Source organism: Parus major, chromosome 1 (genome assembly GCF_001522545.3).
Source record: "Parus major isolate Abel chromosome 1, Parus_major1.1, whole genome shotgun sequence".
NCBI lineage: Eukaryota > Metazoa > Chordata > Aves > Passeriformes > Paridae > Parus > Parus major.
Genome location: NC_031768.1, coordinates 25713933 through 25738536, shown reverse-complemented (window position 1 = coordinate 25738536; position 24604 = coordinate 25713933). Strand labels below are relative to the sequence as shown.

Below are 24604 nucleotides of genomic sequence, written 5' to 3'. Positions count from 1 at the left end.
ACAAGCAGAAGGTTTTCCTAGTCCCGCTGTCCTTAAAGTGTCAGTAAGTCCAACCCAGCAGTGGTAACAACTCAACAGAGGTGGTGGGAGAACCCAAGAAGCAAATCTCCTGGGCTAAGAAGCGAAGCTGGTAGAGGAATACCTTTCCCTTCTGCCTTTAGTGGTTGAGTGGGCTCCGCATCTCTCAGTCTTAGGGACATGTCAGTGTTCTTCCTCCTCCCTGCAGTAGTTGTGATGGCTTCCTCGTTGTCAGCTCAGACACTGGACGTCTGATACCTTGCTGCTCCTCACAAGCCATTGCATTACCCACAAAATAGTAACAACTTAGTGTGGCTTGCCTCTTGTCATTCAGAGATCCTGTTTCCTCCACCTTTGGCACTGCCCACATGCTGGAACACTGCCAGGACAGAGCAGAACTATGGATTCCTTCCCTACACTAACCCCAGGAGTGCTTTTGTGGTTAGATTGTTCCTGGGCTCGTTCCAAGAGGCAAGACCACACTAGATTTCTCAGTCCCTCCATCAAGCATCATTGTACAGCAATATCCCGTCACACAAGCCCCCCCCCCCCCCCCGCCATCCTTCTGCCTGCAAAGCTTAGGATGTCCAATCATAAAACAAGTGAAGTACAAGGCTTTGTGAGGATGCTTTTCCTCGTATTAGAGAATTACAGGAAGTATAAATTCTTACAGCTTTTAAAAAGTTATGTAGTCCCATGGACTTAGTCCACTATCACCACATACTTGAGCCATCCTAGACCTACATCAGTCACAGTTTCAGGAAACCAGCTCCCAAATACCTTCCTACTGACAAACTGAAGCCACCTGCTTTGTATGGGATAAGCCCCAAGTAGGTTGGCTGTGGGCCCTTATATACCAATCTGACCCCAGGGCCAGGGAAATGGCTCACAAAGCACAGCCCACACTACCAGCTTTTACACTACTTGGGCTCCTTTACCTTCACAGAATTATCAAGGATAGCAATTAAGGGGTAATACACAAGAACTCAAATTTTCAGAAAGCCATGCCAAACAAGAACAGCTAAGCCCACCTACAAAATAAATCAACCAAAAAAAAAAAAAACAACCCTGCAAAAAACGAATCTCAACCCCAAAATATGTTAGCTGAATGAATTGCAAGTCAAGCACAAAGCAGACCTTCCTTCTCACTCCCTTAAGTTCAGTTTGACCACAGGAATACCTTCTCATCACTTAATGAAGTTTCTACTCTGTATCAGTGTTTCTGTATTCATATGATGCTGATCATTAGGTAATGAATGAGGTAGAACCATTGTCCAACAAGCTGGAACAAGAATTTCCAGAAAAAGACCTTTTGTTTTTCAAAAAACCTTCAACAAATCAGTAGATTTTCCTTTCAGGGCTTCTGGAACTTCTGCTTTAATTTTATCTGCTTGACACAGAAACAGAATATTCAACAGTACAAGCATAAGGTTTCCAAAAAGCTGCAATTATATCTAAGTGGGCTGGTTATGCAATATTCTCCCCATTTTCCATACAGGAATGAATGATCATTCAGTAATAAGGTCTGTTGTTTCTATCCTAAGATCGTATCATGAGACTACCCCATTTGGACATGAAATTATGCATGGAGCCATTATTTGCATTTCAGGAAACATTTACAGTATCTCAATATACCTCCATATATCTATGAGGCAATCTCAAATGTCTGATTGTAAACAAACTTACTATATGTCTGTTAAGATTACTAATTTGCACATATATCTAATATTGAACCAGGCCACCCAAGTCTGTGTCAATAAAGAGGGACAGGACACTGGTACTCACACGAGGCTATTTCTCTTCCCTCAGTTCTCCTAAAGCCTAGCCAAGTTGTCCTGGTTTTGGCCAGGACAGAGCTTTCTTCACAGTAGGCACGAGGGGGTGGAAACTGGAGTGGTGTGGGCACGTGTACCTCATTATTCTATACCATCCTATCTCATTGGCAGAGGCAGGGAAAGGGGCTCCCTCTCTTACTTCCAGGAAGAAAGGTGGCCCCTTTGGCTGTGGCAGGCTGGGGAACTGTTGTCTGGGGGTCCTCTTTCTACACTTTTGTTATTGTTGCTGTTACTGTTTTCTTCTCTCATTGCTGTTTCCAGTAAATGGTGCTTATCTCAACCCATAATCTTTGCCTTTTTTTCTTCCAGCTGTGGGGAGAGGGGAAACAACTGACAGCATGGTTTTGGTGAGAGCACTAAATTGGGGAATACCATTCCTAAACCATGACAAAGTTTATTTGGGAGAGAGCTGAGATGAGGCAACCAGTAAGGTATCTAGCTGCTTGCTTTCCTTTTTTGAACATGGTACCAAAAAAGCTTTTCACCTAAATCTTTTAAAAGATATTAAAAAAAATATTTTCTTTCTTTTAAGAGACACAAGCCATCAGTGTTTCCTGGTCTTCCTAACTTTTTAAAAGTTTTCTAGAGAACTACAACTACCCACAGCAATTTATTTAGATAAGTTTTACTCCTCACGGTGCAATACATCATATAATTGCTTCAAGGGCTAACTAAGTCACATAATAGAAATCATACAGAAGTCTCTACCATGACCTGTCATACATTTTTCCCCTTGAAACAGGTGGCAAACTACACGTGAAATAAGCATCTTTCAAAGCCAAAATGAAGTATTCCAGAGAGATGCTTGTATTTCATGAAGTAACAATGAGCTAGGTCAGTAGATGGAGTGGATAGGACAGTCAAGAAACAAATTTTGTTTTGAGGTACCTGGAAAAGAATAAAACATCTGAGCTAGTAGACTGTTAAATGGAACCATGTAACTTGAATTGCTCCTCTATTTTTAATAAAAATACTGAAATACACCAGAAAATCAGTTTTGAGTTTCTTTTCTGTTACAGATTAATTTTATTAAAAAATATTTTATTTATAGGGCAGCTTTTTGCTCTGTATTTGTCTGTTTTGCAACAACTTTTGAAACCATTTGAGGGGAGGTGGAATTGCCATACATTCCTCGGATCTTTACGAAGTATTATGCCTAGAGGGAAACCCCCAAATTCAGTGAGCAAGAACTTCAAATATGATGATCTCTACCCTGTCCCACCAGTACATCCACACTCCAGACTAATCCAAGTTTCATTTGGACAAGCCCAGCAGATGTCAGAGAAAACACTGAAGAAACTGAGGCTGCTACAGGGGGAAAGAGGTATAGAGCACAAAAATCCATCCAAAGCTTTGTTTTGCTGCTTGGAGGACAATTTTCATTTTAATTGGCAATTAAACCTCGTAACATGCATTTTTCGAACCATTTTGTGGGTATCAATGTTATTTCAGATGACACTGCAATACTGACTGAAGTGTTAATGTATCTTAAATGGTATTGGTTTTATCAGATAAACCTCAAGATGACGCTTAAATGCTTTGTCAGAGTAGACTATAGCCTATGAGTAAGCTTTCTCTATGACACTTAAATAATGGGTTTTTACAAGACCTATCTCACTACATACAACATTTTAAAGAAAAAACACATTTAAAATCACATTCAAAACACTGTTTTCTAAAATATCGTGGTATTTTAAAAAGACTAACAATTTATTCAATGTAAAGGTAACTTAAAAGGTCATGAGGTTGCAAATACACATCCAGTCTGCTGTTTCTAGTTTTCTGAAAGTTAATTTACTTAAAATAATTTCAAATCTAGAATAGTGTCAACTAAGATCCAACTTCCAAGGTTGCAGAAGTGCTATTTTTCACATCTAATTGAAATTACACTTCCCAGTTTTATTACATTTCTTTTTGATTTAAAAGAAAACATCCCTGTAAACGATTACTGTAGCAGCATTTAGCAACAAGAACAGGTAACAACTGTCAGTCTGCAAACATAAGTTATGCCCTTTCTTACTGTCAATTTTTAGTCAAATATGGAAATAAATACAAGAGCTAACACAAAATATACCACTATAAGAAAATACATTATATACTGCAATTTGGAATAAAATATCATACAGTACTGGCTGCATGATATTGGAATATGTAATTATATGCTTGGAACTGATGCTAAACAGTTAAACCTTTTCTTTGTGTAGAAGATCACTCTTTTATTCACCATTAGAAATTTCTTTTGTAATTAATTTTATACTGCTATATTAAAATCCTAAATGTGAAAATGACTCAAGTCATTTAGTGAAAGAAGATACCATAGGCACCATAATATATATATATATCTTTTTTTCCTTTTTGAACAAAATCTGGTGATGAACCAGCATTAACAGGATGAAAATTAAAAGGCACATTCAGGCAAAAAAATAATCAACATAGTTTGCATGATGCTATATTTTAAAAAAATAATTTATGCTTTGAGTAACAGATTGGATCAGAAACAAATATTCTAGCAGATTCCAATCTGTCAGAGTTAAAGTAAATTTTGTAAAAGGTGTGCAAATCAAATGACGCAATTATTTTTTAGTACTGAATTTTGTTTTAAGGTCAGTAGAAGGCTTATAACCAAGTGCTTGTTAAGAGGACTGACTACTCAACAGGTCTTGTTTTCTGAGTGCATAGAAATACAACGAACAATGAAGGTGTTTCCTTGCAAGAGGACATACTCTTCTACTTGTGCAAATCTTGGTCAAGTACTTGAGCGTCTTTCAGGTCTCGGAACACATTTCATAATTGCAGCTCTCCACAGGGCAGGGGCAAGTAAAAGGCTTAGAGTAGTAACACTCAGAATAAGAAGATAGACCTGCAAAAGACAAATAAAAACCATTACTCTCACTACATGGTAATACAAAGAAGTACACAGAAGTGTGAGGAGATTAGACTCTTCTAGACCATGTTTTCAAGAGATTTCATTTGTCTTCCTAAACAACATTGCATATTGCTACAAAAGCAAACAAGTGCATGCTCAAATCATCTGATTACCTGTTTACCTGGTGTGAAGATACAATTTCAAAAACATCTTTATGAGCTTATAGAAGAACAGTTGTTTTTTATATGAAGTGATCAGTTTTGAATATTCAGTGTCTGTTAAAAAGTCAAAGGCCAATTATCACTTTATTTAAACAAAAAACCTAAAATCCCCAAACAAACAAACCAAACCAAGAAGACCCCCAAGCAATCAATCAAAAAATACCAAACCCACCGCCACACTAAACTATTCTGGTTTAATGATATAATGGCAAAGTTCACTGCTAGTTCACTTCTAAAATCTCTTTAAGTCATACTGTACATCTGAAAAAAAAAAAATATCCTAACTATGTAGCCTGAATAAGTCATGGAAAACAGTGGCAAGAAGTAGTTTTGAGGTCTCAAACAAAAGAATAAGTTTAGGAAATCTCAGAGGTATACAAACCTATACAGTAGATAATCGTGTGAGAGCAGGAAAAAATGAAAGTCTAAAAGCTTCCAAGCTCAGTGGGTGGGCCCCTAAACTGGTTCTGTGATCACATACAGGTATCTTGAAACTCTATGCAAACATGCAATATTTGTAACTCTTAGTTATATGAAGGAGTGAACATGCAAGTGAATCACCTTTACCTACAAGTGAACTGCACTGTGTAAGTTTTTTGCATGTGCTTTATTTGGAATTGGTTCCAACACTATGCAGTCCACTTGCTCAAATAATGAAAACCTTGGAGCACCAGGAGAGCATTTTTTGTGAGCAGAAGCAGAGGATAAAGCAGCTAGTACTAAAAAGTGAGGTCAGTTGCTGTATCTCTATAGCCATAATTTACTTAATTTCATAAATCAGACATCATCTTCCAAATAAAAGTAACATTCTTACAGGTTCAGTATAAACTAAGTTTAGGGCTTCTTTCCTGGGGGACATTTTTCATGACTACCAAAAACATTGGTTGTTTCTTCTATGAAAGATTTAAAATGAACAAACTTTACAGGTTAAAGTGATTACAAGTTTATTTGCTTGTTTAAATGTTACGGCAATTTTCACAGTATCTACTCTCTAGTTCTTATTTACTGGTATTTCCTTCTTCAAATCCTATATTCTCTCTGTACTCTACTCTCCTATACCTCTTCCAATAACTGTATCAGTATTTTAAAAGCAAAGTCCTCTCAGTCTTTGTGACTTGGATGCTATCTGCAACTCCCGTTCACCTAGTCGAGTTGTGAGAGAAGTTAAAGCATTTATAATTACGCTATTTAAAATATTAAAGTACAATATGAAGCAAATAAAAACCAGCACTAAGAAGCCTGTCAGGGAGATTCAAGTATCCATTTGTATGGGTTGATTCTACTTTTTTAGAGTTGAGAGGTACCACAAAATTGGAGTGTATTGGTATTTCAAATACTGTGATTTTGTATTACAGTGTAAGTTATTCAGGTGCAAAAAATGAAGTTAATAATCACAGAACAGCTTACCTCCCGAGATATGATCCCTGCTCTGCGTGCTCTACTTCCCAGAACAAAAGAGAATTCACTGACTTGTGCCAGTCCTGCTGAGACAATCCACTTGATATATTGGCTGGTCTTTGGAAGAATCAAAGAAAGGACAAGCACTGCCAAGACAAACTTTAAAAACAGGTTTTTTGAGTTATTGTGGGTTTGTTTTGTTTGTTTAAATAAAGAAATGTAATAAATAAAATAGTACTATCTCTGTAAGATATATAGCATCAAATAGAATAATTCTGGACATAACATAATGGACTTCCAAGTGTGTCTTCTGTAATAATGTCAAGAGACAATGTAAATTGCACAGTAAAAAGTAGCATCTTCTTTACTATAATAAAACACTTGATAACTGTCACAAATCCCAAACTAGAGAAATAGATGCTTTGCCACATGCAACTTACACTTAACATGAAATAACTTTCTTTTTAAATACCTGAAGAATGTTGTAACAAACTGTATTCTAATTCTGATTCCTCCAAATACATGTTTGCAGTAATATTCTCTGTTATATATCAAATGTTCAGTTCTTGCACAGAATTTTCTTTAGGGCATGCAGCACAAAGATTACTTAGATTATTGAAGATTAAAATATTTTTTGAAAGTATAAAAGAAAATACCTTCATTATGACGACAGACAGTGTAAGGAATAGCAAGACTGTGAGTTCATATATTACAAACGTGGGAAAAACATGAAGTCCTAGAAGGAAAGAAAACAATAACACACAGTTTGAGGCCAATATCTTACTATGGTAATTTTCTGGGTTAATAATATATTTTAATTGCAAGACTGTATTCTCAGAACCAATCAAATAAAAAGCCTTAACTTACCAACCAACCACTTGATCACTAAAGCCCTAACTACCTACTTGATCACAAAAGCATTCCCCGCAATATCCAGCCCTTTTTTCCTTTGGGGAGGTTTAGCACAGGCAATACTCACAACTGAATTAAGTTACATATGACTGATGCACAAGTACTTTCATTTCTAAAGCCTTCTGTCTTCCACGCCAGTCAACAATACAAAATCTGAACTGAAACACATATCTAATGAAAGCTATAAAAATCCTGCAAGAAAATAATTCCATTGTTATGCACAGTCATTGAAATATTTTGCTGGTCATTTAATTTGTTTTTATGATATGGAAATGGACTATCACAGTGGGAGGAACATGATAGTCAGTATTTGCATAGACTACAGCTATAACAGAAATCCAAACTGTTTTCATTCTATGACCCTCACTTCCAAACATTGAAAGTCATCTGAACTTGAAAAGTCACTTAGACTGGAATCAGGTAAAGCCAGAAACCCCTGAGCATGGTCTAACAGTTAAGGATTTATAAAAAAACCCAGTTATGATATTGATGGGGTTTCTTTTGTTGGAGTAGATTGTCTTTGAGATTTTTTTGCAATATTTGGTCATTTTAACTTGGTAATATATAAAGAAAGGTAACAAGAACCACAAAGAACTCAGAAACATAAAACTAAATCCTGTAAATATTAAACATAAGAAAAAGAAATATTTGTTGGAGAAGTCCTAGAGCCACTGAGGAATAATCTTAAAAACTAAGTCCATTTTTATCTCCTGAAGCAAGAGGAACTTGTGTAGGCAAACACAGCTGCATGTCTTCGGAAGCACATTTCTTTTTCATAAAACCTTCTAAAAAGTGAAATTGAATGTGGTGTGCCCGACAAACTCATAATACTTGGCATTTCTCCAATGCAGTTATTTCTGATGAAGGACAGGAATTTAGCTTTCTAAAGCATAAGGCATGTAAATCAATGCTGTAAATAACTTATTCTAATGCGGGACAAGGTTCTACCAATTTTCCCTCCCTGTAGGTGCTGCAGAGCCACATGAGCTGTAGAGAACCAAGAGTCGTCATCTCTTCCAGACTTACAGTAACTTCACAGGGTTTTGTCTGTATGCACATGCAATTGCTGATGGAAACCTTCTTCAATTACATCAGAGATCTTTACACAAGTGCCACCCAGTCAGCACCCACACACCCAGTTTTATTTCTTAATTTCCTTCCAACTACTGAAGCACAAATGCAAAAGACTATCAAAGTAAGAAGTGAGACAGCAGAATAAGAGATGAAAACCACACCAAAAAAAGAAATCCACACATATGCACAGATGCATGTGGAAAGGGCAAAGCTTCTCTGTTTTCACTGTACATCATGCGCTCAGTCAGCTTTAGGCTGACCTCAGAAAATACATGAAAGCAATTAGAGAAATACATCCCATAGCAATGGCATCTTTGATAAGAGTGACAAGTCTGCCAGATCTAGAACTGAGGGTTTCCAGGGAAGGCTATAAATAAAGCCTAGCGCTCTCATCATTACTTATGGCGCTATGTGTTCAGTTCTAGAGCCCACAGGCAGTCTGAAGTCCATTTGAACAGCTGCCCAGTGTGGAGATTATTGCCATATTCCAAAGAGCTGAAGCACAAACTACAGCAGATTTCTATACCAATCCTTTGGAGGAGAGTGTCTGCAAGGTGAAAACAAGCCTAAACTTCTCACATACACTATTCTGAGCAGACAAATCAACATCTCAGAAATCAGACTTTTTTTTTAAGGAAATGAATCCTATCATAAGGTATTTTTATAGTTACTACAGACCTTTGCCCCATTCCTAGATGAAAACCCAGGGTAAGGCCAGAAGTGCTATCAGACTCCTATACAAGCACATGATGCTTTCCTGACAACCCAAGCACCATCAGAATGATTCATTTCATAGGCAGAATATGACATGAATACAGCCAATTATTGCAATGATTTTGATTTGACTAAGCTCAGGAGTAATTTTGAAATCATTCTCTAACGTGGAAGAAACACTTCAAATAACTCAAAAACTTCAGCAGTATCATCAGCACATACCACGTTGGCCAGCAGTCAACAGCTAGGATAACACTTAGGTCCGCTTTTACAGAGCTGACCATGAGCTACCAAACTTCAGCTCAAAGCAGTGTTCACAAGGAGCTGGAACAGAGGCCTTGGGGAGCATCATTGTCAAGCCAAAAAGCACAGTTCACTGGTAGAAGTTGGTATGTATTCTGTGGAAAATTACAGGCAAGACTTTACACAATCTTTTTAGAAGTACTTTTTTCTTAACAAGTAAATTCCCTCTTTCCTCAATTAGACGGATTCTACCGATCTGCTGGATAGCTTCAAAACAGCATGTGAAGATCCAAATGTCTTGACCACATCCTGGTTAGATCCAACATCAAAAAAACCCATCTTGGAGATCCTTGATGGCAAACAAGGCTACAAAAATCAGAACTCTGTGGGTCAAACTGGAGACAGCAGAATTAATTCTGACATATCCCCAAGACAGGACCGCTCAGAAAAATCACATTAGCTATGCAATGTGATGCTGTCTCCACAAGGAGTCTTAATGAACCTAAGATCATAGCCAGCAAATGCAATAAATGCTACAGCCCTGGATAGATCATTAAGCAGCAGAGGGGAAAGGCAATCTTCTTAATCTTTCTGCAAAGGGGAAAGTCCTTTTGATTCTATTGTCAGTTCTGAAAGCATGAAACCTCGAAGTTTCGTTGTGCTCTATGCAGAAAAACAAAGCATTAGAGCAGGATGGATAATGAGAAGGCAATGCATGCCACCTAACAAATTCCAGTTGGGATCCTCCTTTGATTTTTTCAGATTCAACAGAAATGTTAAGAGGCTCATTGGACAATCTGTGTGCGTGTTTGTTCTGGACAATGGTGGTGCTGGCAGTGTCAGCATCACCCATCCTCTGAAGAAAAAGGCTGAGCTGTTAAAGGGTTTTCAGCACCTTGCATTCAAGGTCCAACACTTACCATAGGAGTCACCCAGAAGGGAAACATGGAACCTGGCAGGTGGCTACATCTGTACAGCACATTGAAAACACACAACTCAGTCACTGGAAGTAAGCTATTACCTCACCAGTGGCAGAGAGGGTCTTGATGCCCACTTTCAAACTCTATACTCCACATGTAGACTAAAGAAAAAACAAAACTGAGCTTTTTTAAAACAATCAAACAATCTACACAAAGATGCCTTCCATCTTTCCAAAAAGTAATCAAAACTAGATCAAATGTTGCATGGCTAAAGATATGTGTACTAGGTACAAAAACAAGTAAGAAAGAAAGTGCCCAAAATGTATCTCTAATAGATTTGTCAAGATGTTCTCTCAAAACTACCAGTGAGGACAGAGACTAACAGAAACTCTCTAACCTCAGCAGACAGCATAAAGAGTGTCAGGAACCTTGAAGAACACCAGAGGTCTAAATGAATGTACAGATAGAGTAACTCCAAGTGCAGCTGTTAATGCCTAACTCTAAATTATTCCCACAAATGCACCCAAGCGCAAATTTGAAAGCAGTACCATTGCACAGGTCAAGCTAAGGGCAGGTCCACTGCTATGGATATTACATTAACAAGTACTATTCAGCTCAGCTTTTAGGTTTCTGTAGTAAGAACAGAAAAGCAGGCATTTAAGACAAGCAAAATAGGAATGAACTTTTCCAAATGACATACTTACAGTCACTTTTCAATTAAGATAATTTTTTTCCATTTGTACCTTTTTTCTAAAGGGACCAGAAATTACACTTCTGCAGTAGTATTCCTCAGGATCTCAAGTGTTTCTGCTCTCTATAAGGTGCTTGCTGTGTATAGTAACAAACCAACCTTGTCTTTAAGAAGAATCTTTCCCTGTGGCTATTACATAATTTCACACAGTAGATCTCTATATATTTATACATACATATAATTTGCATGTGTACATATGTAAGTAGAGAGCAAGCAAGAAGTCTTTAAAAAGAAATCTAGTAAGAAGAAAAATTAAGGAACACTTCTTGTTCTACTCAGGTTTTCTTTGCAACATCACATCATGCCTTTCAAAACCTACCTCCTTGCCATCCCACAGAACTTCTTGTTAAGTACAAAATTTAAAAGTAACTGAAAGTAAAGGGGGGAGCAGGGGATAATTTTTATTTGGGGAGGAAGGGGATTTTGTTTGAGGTTGGGAGGTTTATATGGTTTTGGGTCTTCTTCTTTTGTTGGTTTTGGAGGGGTTTTTGTTTTCGTTTGGGGTTTCTTTTTAACAAGCAAGCACTATCACATTTTGTCAGAGGCCTATAACATAGTTCTAGTTTTTTAGCTGATTTTCTTCTGAGGCAGAAATAATGTCCATTTTCTGTAAAATCACACCAATTTGTTAGGCAATTTTCTTTTCTCTCCTTCTTGCAATTATAATGGCAGCATTTGTTAAAAGGATTTTTTTTTTTTAAATTGTGTAGCAGAATGACTAAAATAATTTCCTTAGAGTACAATGTAGGCTGTATGGAGTGCTGCTAGCATGCCAACTGAGGCCTTGCTATTTTCTTTTACTCTAGTAAAATCTTATCTCTAGTCTTAATTTATGCAGCCACAAGAGTGTAGGACAGTATTTTTGTTCAGTCCCTTTTAAAATTAACTTTGGGCTTATAATCACTTGTCATGCTTTGTATCCCTGATACCACTATCCATTCCATCACCATCTTTACTGAAACACATAAACAACTTACATCTGTGAGCATTTAGCAATTACTCATCCAAGCTTGTCAGTTATATGGGCCCAAGTTTCATCAGAGCTCACCACTTTCCTGCCATTATTAAAAAATAAGTTATTCAAATACATGCATTTATTATTAAATGATCACAGTCTTCACCAGAAGCTATTATTATGGGCTGGATTAAAAAAAAAAGAAAATAAAATTAAGACTGGCAAGCCTAGGTATTTAATTTTTGTTTTGACAGCCACCAGTTTTAGTTTCTGTTATGAAACAATGAGTATCAAACAGATATATAAGGAAAAACATTAAAATTAAGCCAATTATAGGACTTTACTGTTATCTGAATAAATATATGGAAATAAAAAGAACAATAAAAAACTTAACAGCAGAAGAAAAAGCAAGGGTGGTGTTGAAAAAATCCAAGCCCAACCCCTAAGACTTTCTGAGTCAACATGAGTTGGAGGTTGGACTGGTGCACAGACAGCTAGAGAATGCAGCAGCTCAAAAGGAAGTTACTGATTTACTATACGTATTCTGAGTTAACTCCTTTTGGATATCAAGCATAATGAGTTACTCCCTCATACCTCAATGCTGCATTTCAGTTGGCATTCAAGTAGTCTCTGAGATACATCTTTTTCAATTATTTTTTCCCTGCATTGAGAACATACAGATCACACGCTCCCAACTAAATTTCTAAAGAAACAAACTGTAAAAAATATGATATTATGACATTCTGCTTCTATAGAAAACCAAGTCACAAAAATCTGAAATCTACTCTATCAATTGACTCAAAATAGTAATACAATTTTAGTATCAATTACAGCTGCTGGAAAGTCAAAAGAACATTCAAAAAATCCCCAATGAATCAACAACCAAACCAAGGCTTTTTTTCTCTTAAAAGTATTTAGTTACATGTTTGAAGTAGGATTATTTCAGAATTAACATTGAAATATTGACACTAAACCAAGAGTTGGGAGTACAACATTGAAATAGCTTCTGAAACTGGATGTTGCATTTAAAAGTAGTAGCAAAGGCAAACCAATGTTGTGGTCAATTAACAGTACAGTATTTGAACAAAATAAAATCTATCTCCTCTCCTCACATTATAGACACCATTTTTTTCTCCTCAACCACATTGTAAACAATGTTTTTATATATTACATATATTTTATATAGTACAGATGTAACATTATTTAATATTACATATAAACATCAAATATTTTAGAGTAAGATTTCTTGGAAGTTACCTATAGATGCAAAGAAAATGATGGCAAGAAAGTCACGTATTGGTTCAATACAGCACATAATCTCCTCAGTAACCATGTGACCCTGAGAAGAGATCAGAGCTCCAGCTAAGAAGCATCCCAGCTCCATTGAAACATCCAACAGCTCTGTGATCTGTTAAGGAATAACAGAGAATCTACTGCTGAGTGACTTTATATACCATTTCACAATGAAACTATAAAACTTCACATTTTACCAAATGCAGGAAATTACAATGGCTTTATGCAAGTTCAACAACAAACAGAACACAGTGTACGTATTTCAATGTTTTGCAGTATTGTATTTATACAGAAGACTCATAAATCTAGTTTCTCCCTTTATGTTACCTCCTTTCCCACAAAAACTAAAATCAATTTCTTAATCTACATTGCAATGCTTTGTGTGACCCTTAAGGACTGCATCTGATTTCACAAGTCAGAGAGAGACTATGACAGCTTTGAAGTCAGGATTACATAATGCATCGAGGCTGTGAAATAAAGCAGTGACTACAAGGTATTTTCTAGCTGTCAAACAAGAAGGAAGAAATGAAAATCCAAGCTTATATTTGGGAGAAGATTCTTAATCTAGCAGAAGTCCCTGGAATAAATTACATTTTATTATTGTAAATTTGGTTCAAATGTGCCTGTGTGCTTTACTGAACAGGGATTCATCTAAGTGTGAAAAGTAAACTGCTGAAATGAAGCTCAATGACTGCTTGAAAGAATTCAGACTGCTTCATTCTTTTTTAATATTTTAATGCAGTACTAGAAGAAGAGATGAAACACATGTAAAGAGACTAAACAAAACACAAAGCAACAGCTTAAGGCAATGCTTGGAATACAAAAAAGAGCTAACTGCACTTCTAATGTATGGTACAGTATAAAGCATGTTTTAAAATAATTACTTCAAAATCATGCAGCTGCAGATGGTCATCTTGCTGAGATAGGAAAATGTTATTAATATTAATAGAACATTTAAACCAACTACTTATTTTTATTCTAATTTAGATTAAGCAAGAATACACTGTAGTACATTTAGGGACGCCATTCATCGTATCTTGAATGGTGTTTTACTGTAAGATATTAAAAATTCAGGCAATGTGAAACTAATGGAGGAGTGCAAAAGACACAATAAACAAGTCTCCACACTGTGCATAAAATGCCACCTAAAAATAACCCCAAGACCTTTGCAAACTGAGGTAATAATAATGTCTGAATGCTCATCACAGCATTTGTGATAGCACTAATTTATTGCAAGATGTTTAATGTAAGAAACTCGTTCTGTTAACTAATATAATTGACTGCTGATCATGCAAAGCAAACAAACTAATGTTATTCTCATTTTAACAGAAGGAATTTCAGTGCTTTTTAGAACAATTCAAAGTTGCAAGAGGGAAGAGGGCAATATATATACATGAAGGACTTTAAAATCACCAGGAGATGAATAAAATTAAGGAAACAGTTATGAATAGGAAACATTTAAGTTCTTCTCAATCATACAGTAGTTGTTTTACAAGTCACAGTCTCTTGTGGATGATTAAGATCCAATATAGCCTATTCAAATAAAATTGGAATTATTTTTACTACTAAGCTATAATCTTCCCACACTTAAGTGCTATCAGCTGTAACAGACTTCCACATCAAAACTTTTATAGCTAATATTTTAAACATTCCCTTGGACAGGATTAGATTACAATAAAGGAGGAGATGCAGCATATCTTGTACCAGAATTGCATGATACTGCACTGTTGAGAGAATCACTCTTAAAGCAAGGAACAATTTGAGCATGAAAGGAACATGTTTGTTCAGAAAGCATCAGACATAACTGGAGCAAACTGCATGTCTAACTGGGAATTTGGTCCCACAGCATAAAAACTGAATTACATTCCTACAGCTTATGGCAAACCAAGAATGAGCTCAAGGGCCTAGTAAAAAAAATAGGCAAGTTTTACTATTTCTTGTCTAGTCTCTGGGTACTACACAACTTCAGCTCTACAAAATCCATAGGTCTCTCTATATACAGGAAAGTGTAAAGTGTATCAGAGAGCAAGAAAAGGACCAAGAGTTACATCATCTTCATCTACACTCTTCCCTCCTCCAATTTAATCTTCAGATTTATAAATCAACTAGGTTGGAAAAGACCTTTGAGATCGTCGAGTCCAACCTTTCATATGTACCTTTATACAGAAATTCCTTTTGCAATTCCCAGCCTGGTTGCCAGTTGTCCCATAGTATTACCTACAAGTGGACACATTTCCTCAGCTAAAAGTGTAGCATCAGGGTTTATTATATATAATGTATGGGCACACACGTACTGGAAAGGACTTGCTTTACTGGCAAGAAGGCATTCGCAGCAGAGTTTTTTACATAAGCAAAACTTGGGAAGTATTGAGCATTTAGTATTCCCTCTCTGCTTGCATCACTTCTAATGTTCAGCTTTCACCAAACAGGGCTTTAGCCATTACTAATCCCTGGGCTTTGCACTGTCCTCTTCTCAACTCTTACATTACAGAAACCTTTTTAAGTCAAAATGACATGAAAAATTTTGTCAATTCACATGTTTTTCACAACTTAGTTTTCAATTGTATTCTAGCATCCCATTTTACTCCAATTCAGAAAGGATTGCTTTGCTTTCACTACAATATTGGATTTTTATGTTCAAATGTTCTACCACATCAATAAATAAAGAAATAAACATTACTGCTATAACATGTTCTGGGCAAATCTCAACCATCTGTTCAGGAGTTGTTTTGCTTATATTCTCTAATGATGTCTATCTTATTGCTAGTCTTTAATCATCACATAAGTTTAATGAATATGGTAAGCCAGTAAAATTAAATAAAATTTTGATGGAAATAAAGGTATTAGAACTTCAGTCTTTAGTAACTTAAATCTGCTCAAGAGTAAAGAAGTGAATTTTAAGCTTGCATTTCAAGAAAGTGAAGCTGTAATGGAAACTGAAACAATTTTAAGTGAACCTTGTAAACCGTCTATCTCAACAGTATTTTATGATTTTATAATTAACTAAAATATTTGAGATTACAGTTCTTCCTTAATCTTCTTTTAATTGATAGAAAAGAGTTCATAAGCAGGTTATAAGCCACTGAGAAGTACTTCAGGCAAGCAAAGAATGATATTCCAATACTAGTAATTATATCCATGAGACACTGCAGAAAAACCTCATACATTTTCCTATGTAAAGTACTGCAATAACATCGCTGTATTTTCTTTTCAGTATATAAAGCAAACTGGCAATTTGCCTCCACCTGCTGCCACCATCCCAGGTCAACCATCAGGCAGTGAAACTAGAAGCCACTTTTCCCCCATGTGTAGGCACAATCCTATAAAAATGTAAATGTAACTGCTGTCCTTCTTGTCAAGTCAAGTTTTATATTTTTCCATTCCCCTTATAACATTACAGAATTTCAGTTTTTAAAAGCAATAAAACTGACTACTGCTGTCCTGCAGGTTTCCAACACTTCATTATCAGGACAGTGTTTAAAACAATCTTTATTGTAATGTTTCCATACACACAGAATATGAAAAAGCAACACTACACCAGTGAATGCTCAAGCTGACATATACTTCAGCTCATTGTGGTAAATATCTTGACTTACAACTACCAGTTAGCCATTTCCACTGATCCTGAATGGTCATGTTTAAAACCTTTAGTTAGATTTGTTCCTTATGCTGCAATTTAGGAGAACAGTTCACCAATTAAAGCAAATAAACAAACAAACAGTCAAATCACTATCTGCATAACTCAAAGCTTGAAAAGGAGCTGCTGAAAGTATAATAATGATCTACTGAACCTTTGTTACTGAAGACAAGGTACATGATTCAAAGACGAACAACTTTGTCACTGTGTCATCTAAACTATTACAGGATTGGCACTTGACACAATCCCCACCTCCCAGCCCTGATCTGCCTAACTAGCTGAAGGATAAAAGGGAGAGGAAGTACAATTAAATAATTGTATTTTAATAATTAAATAATTATATAAATTATTATATATATATATATATAATAATTAAATAATTGAGAATACTGGGAACAGAAAGGGTATCTTAAGCTCCAAGTCTTGCTAAAATATCTGCAGGTATAACAAGTTGCAGTGTTACCCAAATGACTCAAGTTCAGAAATGCTCAGAAGTCACAACCATACTCAAAGCTTCTCAACTGACATGATACTCCTTGAATGAAAATTGCTTACTCGCACTGCAGTATAGGAACCTCTTCTGTCTCATCTTCCCTCCTGTTCTCCCATACAGAATTTGCCCTTATCAGCAGGGAAATGGTAATTCTTGTTTAATTAATCATCTGAGATTTTTCAAACACAGGAACCAAGCAAAATAGATCAAGTTTACATATAATGAGCATTACACGTGCTGGTGTTACTCATTAATCCAAATACAGAATAATCTTAGCTGGATCCCAGAATCCCAACTGAAGCCAACACTGAAGCATGTAATAAGTAACTAGATGCATGAGACAGGAACACCATATCATCCCTAGACTCTTTTTCATGTATTGGAAAGGATGACTACTGCAGAGTAACTCACAATGCTAGACAGTGAGTTATTTTATTTAAAAATGTATCTTAAATTTTCTAAATGGAACCACAGAGTTGTCTTTGGTTAAGGACACTAAAATAGGCACTCTCTTCTTGCTCCTCTACAGATTCAAAAGCTCTTTTAGAATTATACCAGTACAGAAAATTTTGTGTTTGCAGATTAATTACACAACCTCCTTCAATATTTAGGCTTGGCATTCCAAGGAGAAAGATCTTTGCAGAATCCATGACAGTTTAATTGTTTTCTTACCTGGCACCCAAAAACCTTAATTTAAGCTTTCCAAAGATACATAACATTTTTTTCAGCTTAGACTGCAGTCACTCATCCTATGTTTGTATTCCTAACAAAGTATAGTAGCTATACCAATTAAGATTGGTTTTCCAGAAGATTTGTTTGTTCACCTATTCAACTCAACAACCAAGCACTTTTTTACTTTATTTTTTTTTAAGTTTGTGTGTTCAAACGATAACTTGTACCATTACTATAATGAATCTGTGTCAGTGAATATCAAGCATCTCAACTGGTTCACTGATGTTACCTGCAGTATCCTTTTTACCATTCTCTTTGATAAATTATTCATCAACTTTAAAAAAAAAAATAATTTGAAAATGCTGAAGAAGCCTTCTGGGTTTACAGTATAAATCCAACAAACTCAAACACATTCTCCCCCCTCATCTTTGTGTACACACATGTATTGTGAAAAGTCACATAGACATCTCCTTTTATATTTGAAATGCAATTTGGGTATAAGAAGCCAAATTTTATGTAGGCCATAGTTTTAATTAAAGTAAAATTGCTTCTAGATAGCATAATATTTTACACAACTTCAGTGGTTTCTTTGCTGTTTTTTATTAAAGTTGTTCTACAAGTGTAATGTTTGTTAGAAAGTAAAAATGAGAAACCAGTTTTGTTTCTTCTCTCATTAGAGGACATAATTGAAAAATGAACTGCTGTTTAGAGCAATGGTATTTTAAAATTATCCAACAGAAATCACTAACTAAAGCTATGGTCTCACTAACTAGCTTCTTTTTAAACTTCTTCCTGAAGAAGGTCAGCTTTTCCTGTTGGACTGTAGTAACTAAGCAAACAGAAAACAGGCACAGGAACTTTTTGGCATAATTATTCTCAGGGGACGTAACAATCTGTACATTCAGGATAATGGAGTGTCAAACCCACAGTGTTATCAAGCAACTGTCACATTCTGCTCTCCCAGCAGTATAGTTTTTCAGAAAGCTGAAATGTGAGATAGAAACAAAAAAGGAGAATGCATGGGAAAATGAAACACACCCAACAGCGTTAATCAAAATCTAGAAACCTTAAGGCATTTCTCTACTTTCTTAACTTTATCCCAAAATGTGTCTCTCACACAAAAAGAAAATTATTTTATAATAAAAACAATGTTGAGAATTTGCTATTAAGAAGAAACTTGAGAGCAAATGTTAAAAATGTCATTATCAGCATCTCAAAACCCATCCTGAATTATTTTCAAATGCAGGAAGTAGCCCCACAATTAAAACTCAGATCATGATTCCTAAACTAGCTCTATTAAAAGCTAACAGCAAAATTTCAGCCGATTCACATTCAAATTGTATCTGTTCTTACTCATTTGTGCTATAATGCAGGAATCATCTGCATATTTGGGGGTTGTTTTAAAACAATTTAAAACCAAATAATTACAGAGGCATGTGTATATGCAGCAACACTAAGAGTGATGGCTTTTGTGATACTGATGAAGTAAACTACCACATGTATAAAAATGTTTTATCAATTTAAAGGATTACCGTTAACATAAGGAAGGTGAACGCAGTTATTCCTAGAATGAGAATTTCTTTATTCCCTTTGCTTTCTGTGTGCAACTTGCGGTAATATGGTCCTATGAGATAAGTCTTTATAACAAGACATAGAAGAAAAACAGCAGCCAGAGAAAACAGAATTTGGCCAATCAATATCAGTATTCTCAGAATTTCCTTGAAAACGCTGGAAGAGAAGAACAAACAAAAAGTTTCTTTCAAGGGCTCTCATACTTCCCAACCAGGTTCCCCATAAATGAAAATACCCATAAATGCTCAAAACTGAGTAGCTACAGGAAGGTATTTAGATATATTAGTAAACAAGATTAAGACTAAATCTGCGGAGTGCCCAGAAACCTCTTTTACAGTCTAAAATTTACTTCCATGTTGATTTGATTTTCCCTGACTGATCTTCAAGGCAAGCCATTAGGCACAATAATACTATCACTTAGTCTTTGACAAAAACATGCCCTGCAGGAATAAAGAAAGTGAAGAAATTAACATTTCTTTTTACAGTAAAAAACTTTCACTAAAAGTTTTAATTACCACACAGGATTAAAGAAGCTACAGCAAAGAGATTATTTTCATACAACTGCTTTTTTATGACTACTACAGGTTTCTGCTTCACAACAAGTAGGAACAGTAAAGGAAATCTCACTGAACAGAGGGCCTATTTTCCATGGAATTGATGTTAAATGTGGTGCTTTCAAATTCATATTGGCAATCTACATACTAATTGCAAGGGGCAGGGAGAAGATCCATACAATGATTTTTTTTTTTACCTGGAATATGTGCTCACTCCTGCTTGAATAAGTGTAGGCATGACAGCTATAAATAAACCAAGCTGCACATCCTGCATCACCAACATGCCAAGCAGTACGCTGCTGTAGTCAATATCCCCTGTATATCAGCAAAGTGGTTATGGAAACAGTCATCAGAAACTATGAATGCTTGCAAACACTCAGAAATCTAGAAAAGGCTTAATCAAATGGAAGCCCAATATAGCTCCTAATGGGCTGAAGGTCATTCAAAGCAGTCTTAGGACTTTTTTTTCCCCCACTAATAGGTAAATTAAAAATGTACCTATAAAGACATATTAAAATAAAAACAAAATATTCATATGAAACATCTGTTACACAACAAAAACATAGACTTTGCTTGGCAGTTAAGCACTAGTTACACATTTAGTGAAATTCCTCTACTGAGAGTATACAGGCTTTATTCTGAAGACACACATTCAAGCCAGCATGTGTAAAACATACACCTTGAATTTTGGCATTAGAATGAATATTCTAGAGGGTGAGGAGCACTCTAACACAATTTGTATGAGGGAGATTTGGAAGAAAGCATGATGTCAAAACTTTCAAAAGGAAAAAACTTAGACATATTTGAGAAGCTAGAAATATGGCCCTTAAAGGTCCTTATTTGAAGAGCTGTTAGCTATGAAAGACCATCTGAACTGGTTTCTGTTTCCTGAAGAAGGATGTGAATTTTTTAAATTAACCTTTCTGCCCTTATGACATGTAGCAGCGGGCTAATCTGGTAACCTCTGAAAAAGTTCAAGGATTCCAGACACTCAGTAAAGTCAGTTCTCAATGGAGAACACTGGTTGTGTACTACACTGTCTTTGCCCAAAAAGGACTGGCTATGTACAAATCAAGTACACTTCCTAGCAAGAATACACACAACAATGGCCAGTGTTAAACAAGGATGATTGTTTGTAACCAGGCTTAAGAGCAGGTTTTGTTTTGGTTTTTTAACTAGCTTCTCTTATATTACAAAGTCAACTCCTTTCAAATTTTATTAGATACTATAGTAGTCTATATTTAAAGTCATATTTACCTTCTTTATCTCCTCGAACGCTACCTGCAAGAAATCTGGATACCAGTGGTGTGCTTGACAAAGACAAACAAGTAGAAATGAAGACGCTCTGTGTTGGTCTAATTTGGAGCAAGTGCCCCCATAGTAAACCAAAGGCAATCATCAGAACTGTCATGTAGCAGGGTCCTTGCAAAGATATTTTCCATACCTTGGGAAAAAAACAAGTTCCTGTGACACTTTTCTCACTGCTAATATTTTTCATTATAAACAAGCAGTTAAAGATGTGTGGTTTGGGGCTGGAGTACTGGGGCACAGAGTAATGGCCTGTCACACTAGATCAGCTAAAACTCCCAACTTATTCCACTGAGTAGATATTCCACCCCAAAAGACTCCCTTCCAGAAAACAGGTGAATTTCCCAAAGCTCATGGACAAATTAAGGGCCAAATGGTCCAGTATGAGTTGAAATACATTAAAATTATCAAATGGAAGACCAGTTATGTGATGTGATTCTAAGATGCAGAATAAATGGGTGTGGCAAAGGCAGTCACCAATACCCGTAACCTGCTCCAAACTAGTGCACAAGCAATTCTGAAGCAGTAATTTACTGCAGTTTAGGATCCCTTGAATTACTGATTTTTATCTTGGACATTAGATGGACTAGAAATAGCAGATTAAACTAAATGGTCATAAATTGTAACATACTTCAATTAAAGCTTTTCTAGTATCATAAACTCACAACCATCAATTTAGAAACAGATCACACAGTGCAATTCTTTGCATATATAATACAGTTTTTCACATATTTGTAGCCATACTTTCCATTATTTAATTCTAGCTGGCTTATAACTTTTTTTTTTAATTAAGACCAAAAGAAACTTGTAGTTTTTGCTGAATTCTGATGGCCACATCCTTTAATATTCCTCTGTTAACATACTTGCTCAATCAGTTTATTAGCCAGTAGAGTACATATTATCAATTCAGTATGCAGTATTTAAATTTTCTGATTTTTTTATAACAGGAATGGTAAACATCACTGACACTCCATAACAGCAACTGCACATTTCTGCATGTTAAAATAAAGCAGAGATGGATTATCAAACTGTGAGAGATTTTTCTAGTAATCAAACTGTTTCACTAAAATAGGGAGTAAATGTAGGGTTTTTTGAGACACTGAATAAATAATGCATTCTGTTCTTTCCAAAGTGCAGAAGCAAATGTCACATTTGTCTTTTCAAAAATGTACAAAGCTACACCAGTGTATTGCAGAGAATGTGTAAAAATCTAAAATATAACTGAAATATGCACTTTCAGTAATTAGCAATTAAATCCATTAATGCAGAAATATAAAAAATACCTTTCTTAATCTTTCAGGAGAAAATTCCAGGCCAACTAGAAAGAGAGTGAAGAACACACCAAACTCTCCTAATGTCTCCACCTGTACAATAGACTTAGGGGGAAAAAAAAAACCACCACAAAATCAGTCCACAGCAATAGACTTACAACACAAAACTGTAAGTACACTACAAAACAAATTGATTCTGTTTCCACAGGTAGTTCACTTGGTGCTCATTTGACTTCAGAAGTTCCCAGAGCACCTCTGGAGTGCAATTATTTTTCCCATCACCTGGCTGATACTAGGCGATAATTTGGTGGGAGAGTGCTGGTTACCCAACATGAACATGTGCACTGATCTTGGTAAGTGTCAAGGAACACATCTGATCCGAGTAGATTGGCTGGCAAGCTGCAGATTGAGATGGACACTGAACTCTCAGTGGAAGCCTGCAACAAGTGTCAGTGAACTACCAACCTTTGGGATAACCACAGGCACAGAGGTGAAGAAGGCAGAGAGCTTTGTCAATGGTCAGACTGGGAAGTTTCCTTAAGAGTAAGCTTACTTGCTGGTTGAAAAAAAATAGGTTATGTTTTATACATGTACTATTAAGTCTTCAAGGCTCGCATTCCAGAAGCTACTTCTTGCTAGTTATTTTATTGGTCTATTGGTATAATCTTTCTGCTAGACTGTGGTTGCTGTTCTGTTCTCCATCCTCAGGCTCCACACATCCATCTCTCAGACCAGCACAATTACCAGCCTTTGTGCTACAGTGAGAATGATCCAACAGCAAGAAGAGTGGCTGTATTCCTCATCACAACAGAAAAATGGGGATACCCCTAGCTGGCAGCTGGTGTACCCTCAGGGTTTAGGTCTCAGGCCAGTTCTGTTCAATAGATCCATATATACATCAGTGATCAGAATGGAGGAGATGAACACACCACTCACGTTTGCTGGTGGTAACAGACCGGGAGATGCTTTTGACTTTCTTGAAGGACAAGATGCCTTGCAGAAGGATGTAGATACACATTGGAGCATTAGGCAATGATTAATGGGAGGAAATTATTTAACCATTCAAAATGCTGGATTCTGATCCACCTAGGATGGGGTAATGCCAGCCACAAGTATGGACTAGAGAGGAGTGGCTGAAGAGCAGCCCTGCAGAAGGGGATCTGGGGGTGCTGGTGGGCAGCAGGCTCAGTGTGAGTCAGCAGAGAGCTCTGGCAGCCCAGAGGGCAAACCCTGTCCTGGGGTGCATCAAAGAGAGCATCACCAGCCACTCAAAATTATCCTGCTGTATTCAGTGTTGAATGGTCTCAGGCCTCACAGGCCTCACCTGGAGCACTGTGCATTTCTGGGCCCCACCGTGGAAGGAAGATATGAAGGTTCTCAAATGAATCCAGAAGAGGGCAAAGCTGATGGAAGGCTGGAAGGAATGCCCTATGAGGAACAGCTAAGGACTCTGGGTTTGCCTAGCTTGGAGAAAAGCAGGATGAGAGACAACCTCATCATTCTCTACAGCTTCCTGAAAAGGGGAAGTGGAGAGGGAGGTGCTGAGTGCTTCTCACTGGTATGCATTGACAGGATGAGTAGGAATGGTTCGAAGCTGCCCCAGGAGAGGTTCAGACTGGACATTAAGAAGCATTTCTTTACTGAGATGGTGGTCAAACCCTGGAAGAGGCTTCCTAAAGAGCTGATTGATGCCTCAAGCTTGTTAGTGTTTAAGAGGCATTTGGACAATGCCCTTAAAAATATGCTTTAACTTTTGGTCAGCCCTGAAGTGTTCAGGCAGTTGACTGAAATAGTCTATTCTATTTTAAAAATCTAGTATTTTTTTTCTATGTATATACAAGCCAGAGTAGAAGAAAACAAGGTTTATCATCAATTATAGAAATGTGTATCTTTTCTA

General features: G+C 36.5%; 1 protein-coding gene across 18 annotated transcripts in view; it reads right to left on the bottom strand.

The window, feature by feature from the left end:
* Nucleotides 1–1364: 1364 nt before the first annotated feature.
* Nucleotides 1365–24604, bottom strand: part of TMCO3 (transmembrane and coiled-coil domains 3) — a 35294-nt gene continuing 12054 nt past the window's right edge. The window contains exons 6-14 of one of the 18 annotated variants that reach the window (XR_004496534.1): nucleotides 22720–22812; nucleotides 21386–21572; nucleotides 20326–20443; nucleotides 19535–19730; nucleotides 13165–13315; nucleotides 6995–7074; nucleotides 6348–6497; nucleotides 4901–4994; nucleotides 1365–2741 (exon numbers count right to left, since the gene is read on the bottom strand). Coding sequence is in view for 3 of the 18 variants with exons in the window: in XM_033513086.1 (XP_033368977.1) it covers nucleotides 4600–4713; nucleotides 6348–6497; nucleotides 6995–7074; nucleotides 13165–13315; nucleotides 19535–19730; nucleotides 20326–20443; nucleotides 21386–21572; nucleotides 22720–22812 (1089 nt within the window). In the remaining 15 variants the exon portion in view is untranslated. Of the gene's footprint in view, nucleotides 2742–2873; nucleotides 4714–4892; nucleotides 4995–6347; nucleotides 6498–6994; nucleotides 7075–9260; nucleotides 9437–10201; nucleotides 10363–11929; nucleotides 12008–12501; nucleotides 12624–13163; nucleotides 13338–19534; nucleotides 19731–20325; nucleotides 20444–21385; nucleotides 21573–22719; nucleotides 22813–24604 lie in introns of those variants that run through there. The other 17 variants (XR_004496532.1, XR_004496535.1, XM_033513086.1 and 14 more) reach the window with 17 other exon arrangements.